This window comes from Lactuca virosa, chromosome 1 (assembly GCF_052849685.1).
Source record: "Lactuca virosa cultivar CGN04683 chromosome 1, Lactuca_virosa_CGN04683_v6, whole genome shotgun sequence".
NCBI lineage: Eukaryota > Viridiplantae > Streptophyta > Magnoliopsida > Asterales > Asteraceae > Lactuca > Lactuca virosa.
This window is the reverse complement of record NC_136426.1, coordinates 29,042,695-29,047,588: the sequence shown is the minus strand read 5'-3', so window position 1 is coordinate 29,047,588 and position 4,894 is coordinate 29,042,695. Positions and strand designations below refer to the sequence as shown.

The 4,894-nt window shown below is 32.7% G+C and overlaps 1 protein-coding gene across 1 annotated transcript; it reads left to right on the top strand.

Moving 5' to 3' along the window:
* The first annotated feature begins 3,435 nt into the window (after positions 1–3,435).
* On the top strand, positions 3,436–4,640 carry LOC145104211 (uncharacterized). Its single transcript, XM_079041484.1, has 3 exons — positions 3,436–3,557; positions 3,651–3,724; positions 4,107–4,640. The coding sequence occupies exons 1-3, from the start codon at positions 3,449–3,451 to the stop codon at positions 4,407–4,409; spliced, it is 486 nt and encodes a 161-aa protein (XP_078897610.1). The 5' UTR covers positions 3,436–3,448; the 3' UTR covers positions 4,410–4,640.
* Positions 4,641–4,894: the final 254 nt, after the last annotated feature.

Below are 4,894 nucleotides of genomic sequence, written 5' to 3'. Positions count from 1 at the left end.
GACACTCTGATATATGAAATAAAATGTTGATGTTATGAATTTGAAAACAATTGTTCTTGAGATTTTGTGGTTTATTGGAAATGTTTTGATTATTTTAAAATGAAAATTTTCTTTGGAAAAATTGGGTTGTTACAACCCTCCTGGTGGAAGGTTCTAGAGCCTGTTGTTCAACTATTGAACAATTGCATTTTAGACACTACACTTTTAATTAATTCCATTAATCCCAAAATTAATTCCAATTAATTTATGACTAATTATTAATTAAATAATAGTTTTTCTAATTAATATATTATTCTCATAATATATTAATAAACTATTTATTTCAATTTATTATTCATATAATAAAAACCTTTCTCTCCAATAGTCATCATGTCCAATTGCTAGGTTTGAGGGTAACCCAAAAGGACTGTGCTACTATCAATTCAAATATATACCAATAATAGTTATGGGCTTAGACACCTAATACAACATTGTACAGTCATGCTTTCGCCTTGCCCCAATCCTCAGAAGTACCTGAAATATTTAAATCCACAACTATAAGCCGAAGCTTACTGAGTTTTCCTAAAATACCCCACACAAGAATACACATAGAATGCATTCACACCATGCCTACAACACAAGGTTGGACCTCCATCTGGAGCATATAACATCCAAGTTGGGCCGCTCCTTTTAGGCCTACAATATGAACTGGACCGCCCAGGTATCTTAGCCTACAAGACAAAGCAGGACTGCCTCAACCCAACCACAATATGTCGATATATGCAAATAACAATAACAAACAAACATGGGTAATCATAACAGATCTACCATTATAACAGATCACTATAATATATTAACATCCTAACATACAAATGATACATATTGCAGTATAAAGTATAGTAAGAAGAACTCACCTCACAGACGAAAGTAGAAATCCCTATTACTCGTCACATACAACAAACTGGTACCACACACACCTAGCCAAATAAGGGTACATCCTCAATCTAAGACCTGAACCCTAGAGTTTGACCTCAAGTCAAACCTGGTAAAAAAGTCAAGGGTCAAAAGTCAACAGTCGAGTCACCACGTCGTGGCCAACACCATGGCCACAGAGTGGAGGCTAAACTCCAAAACTGTCACGGATCCCCTTGTCGCAACGTCGTGGAAGCAGACTTGCCACGTCATGGTTATGTCTTGACCGGCTTAATTCATTAAGCCTTTAATACTTATTTCCAGAACTCCAAAGCTCAAATCTCGATTGATTTAGACCATACATGGATAAAGTTTTCAACTTTATCCCTTCTCTAGCCTCTAGAAGCCTGGATCTAAAACCATAACTCTAAAACGGACCAAGTAACCTAGAAATATCATGCATGGTTGATTAATGACAAAGATACAAACTTTATGGGACCATAAGGTCCAAGAACTAGCATACATCTTATCCAAGGTCCTGGAGTTGCTTCAAACTCCAAGGATTCATTTCCAAAAACCAAAAGGGACTTAATCACATCATAAGTAACTCATGAAGTGTAAATTTCTAAACTTTATACCTTCTGGAGTCTAAGTATTGAAGTAAAAGCAGCCCCCAACAACAAAAAGTCACCTTACATGCTTGCATCATTCTCTCATTCTTCATGAACCTTTAAAGGTCAAGACCACATACTTTTTCACCAAGAATACACACACACACACACTCTCTAGGGTTTCTCTCAAAGGGATGGAAGATGGAGTTAAGAGCAAACCTTAGCCATAATGTTGTTTAAACAGGGCTCAAGACTCGAAATTAAGGTTTTTCATTTTGCCGCCACCATGTCGTGGCCATTGTATTGCCATGTCGTGGTGATTGAAAATGCGTGTTCCTTTATGGAGCGCTACCACGTTGTGGTGAGCTTCATCACCACGTCGTGACATCCATAAAAACTCTTAAAATTAGAAAGTTTGGGTCTCGAGGGAAATACTTGGAAATAGATGTTACAGATATATCCCAATTTCGAGGGACTGTACGTCATTGAGTATCAAACAAAAAATATCAAAATTATAGTCTAAAATCATGAATAAACTCTAAACTACACGTTGGAAAAAACTGCATGCTAATCCGACTTCAAACGAATTAGATATGCATGTTCTAAAATTTTCATAGAATACAAAAAAAGTTGAAAAACTAAAAATTTCCAGTTTTGATATCTCGGCTTTGGGGGATTGTAAGTCAATAAATATGAAACGAAAAATGAAAAAATTATAGTATAAAATAATTTACAAAATCTAAACTACATAGTGGAAAAAACTGCATGCTAATCCGACTTCTAACGAATTAGATATACATGTTTAAAAATTTTCATAGAATACAGAAAAAAAAATTTGAAAAACTGAAAATTTTCAACTTTGATATGTCGACTTTGGGGGACTATAAGTCAATGAATATGAAACCAAAAATGACAAAAATATAGTCTAAAATTATGTACAGTCTCTAAACTACACATCGGTAGAAACCGCATGCTAATCCGACTTCAAAAAAATTAGATATGCATGTTTTAAAATTTTCATAAAATACAAAAAAAAAAAAAAAAAAAAAAAAACTGAAAATTTTCAGTTTTGATATCCCGACTTTGGGGGATTGTAAGTCAATTAATATGAAACAAAAAATAACAAATAGTCTAAAATCATATACAAACTCTAAAATATATGCTGAAAAAAATGCATGTCAATTCGACTTCAAACGAATGAGATATGTATGTTTTAAACTTTTCACAAAAACTTGTTTTGGCCCCTAAAACCGGTTCTGGTTCCTAACATCGGTTTCAATTCTTAAACCCGGTTTACCCGGACCCGAATGACCCATACCCGGATTACCCGAAACCCAGATAAAAACATTCTTTAAACCCGGACTGGTTGTACATATTTCAGTTCTAACGGCTCCGATTTTGGTCCGGTTTTTTGGTTTTAAATTTCATCCCTATTCAAAATTCATTATACTTGAATATAATTATATATTGCTATTTAAGATTTTAAGCAAAATTTACAATTTTATATATAAGTTAGTGCTGTCATTTCAACTTTACGTTGTTGATCAGTTTTGTATTCTCTGAATTTACTCAAATTATTATATTTATTATCTTGGTATATAATATATTGTCTTGTGTTTGTCATTATTAAATAATAATTCAAAAGCCTACTTATAAACATGACTATTAGTATTAAATAACGTAATATTTTATTCACTTGTCTCAATTGTCTCAACCATCATGTGAAACCCAATATTTAACTTTATTTGTTATTAATCCAATAGTTTGAGTTAAAATAAATGAATTTGGGTCTCCAAAAAAGTGCTGCTTGTACCCACTTTTATATATTTTAATGGGATAAAGGTTAAAGAATATATCTTTGACTTTGACTTGAATCTTGGGTCTATAAATTATCAATGCTCTCCTTCCCATTCCATTTTCTCCATATCTTTTTTGTTCTTAAAAGTATGCATGCAAAGAAAGAAACAAAGAACAAAATGGTTTCCATAAGGTTTCGTATCTTTGTCTTTGCAATCATATTCATGTTACTTAACAGTGTTGCATATTCTCTTCAAGGTAACTTCACTTACTCAAACAATCTTTTCTTTTGAATTCAACTAATTATGATATCCCTTTAGAGTGCTTAAGTTTCGGTTTGAACTTTTGTAGATGCTAAGATGGTGATGGTGGTTGGAGATAAATTAGGAGAAGAAGAAAGGCCCTTGTTGTCCAGACAAGAAAAGGTGAATTTTGCTCACTTAACCATGGAATGCTACATGAACACATGTTTATGGTTTCATTTCAAAATTCGAGTCACCAAAAATGTTATATGGTATATTCTCCTTAAAAAACAAGCACATCGGTTTTAAATGTATCTTTATTGATCAGGACACTAGCAAATTTTTGTGTTCAAATTAGTTTTTAAAATCATGGTATTTAGATTGGCCAGATTGTTCTTTCATAACGTCCAAATGTTGTAATTTGCAACAACGAGCACTTTCTATAAACTCTATAATACAGAAACTAAGAACCCATATATACTTAGCATATTTGGTTTAATCATGCTTACATCTTATAAAGTATATTACAACTGACTTAGGACATTTATATTTGAATTGTTTTTAGGGTACCCTCTATGCAGTTTCTGCAAGTGTTGGAACATTGGTAAATGGAAAGATAAATGGTAGGAGAATGCTGGTGAAGATGGCGGAGGAACAACATATAAATGGTGACGAGATGGTGTCAAAGAAAGCTTCGTCTTCTTCAAGTGGAAACCCTAGAAAAGGTGGTCATAAAATGACGAAGAGAAGCAAGAAGATAGATCATAATGATCATGATGATAATCATCATGTCAAAATGAGCTCGACTTTCATGGCTCTTAATTCTGATTACCATGTCCCAAGGTCTCATCCACCCAAAAATAACTGACTTCATATAGATAGGGTTAATGATCATACATTCAAGAAAGGGGAGCAATTTTGTAGTGCTAGTTTCTTTCTTTCTTTCTTATACCTTTGCTCCATCCTTTTATTTGATCTTGTTGGTAGGCTATATATAGGTAAAACTTGTGGAAATCTCATATAACTGTACGTTACCACACATATATACTACTAGGATTAAGACAGCTAATATTTTTGTTTATATATATCTATTTAATCAATCAATGTATTATTGAGGTTTTGGGTCATTTTGGACACTTTATACGTTATGATTATCTTTTGCTGATTATTATTTACTTCAGATACTGATATTATTTGTGACTAACATTAAAAGAGGTGCTATCAATCAAGAAACATAGGTCAAATTCTATTTTTATTTTCTTTTTGAAAAGAAGGGTCCTATTAAAAACACTTCCCCTATGTTTTTTATAAGTTCTTTTTTAAAAGGAATCTTAAATAAACCCTTATGATGAG

Bases quoted from the DNA above. Each gene is read 5' to 3' on its own strand.
- LOC145104211 (XM_079041484.1), top strand. From the start codon at position 3,449: ATGCATGCAAAGAAAGAAACAAAGAACAAAATGGTTTCCATAAGGTTT. The intron at 3,558-3,650 runs GTAACTTCACTT...GAACTTTTGTAG, and splicing joins TGTTGCATATTCTCTTCAAG to ATGCTAAGATGGTGATGGTG. The intron at 3,725-4,106 runs GTGAATTTTGCT...AATTGTTTTTAG, and splicing joins TGTTGTCCAGACAAGAAAAG to GGTACCCTCTATGCAGTTTC.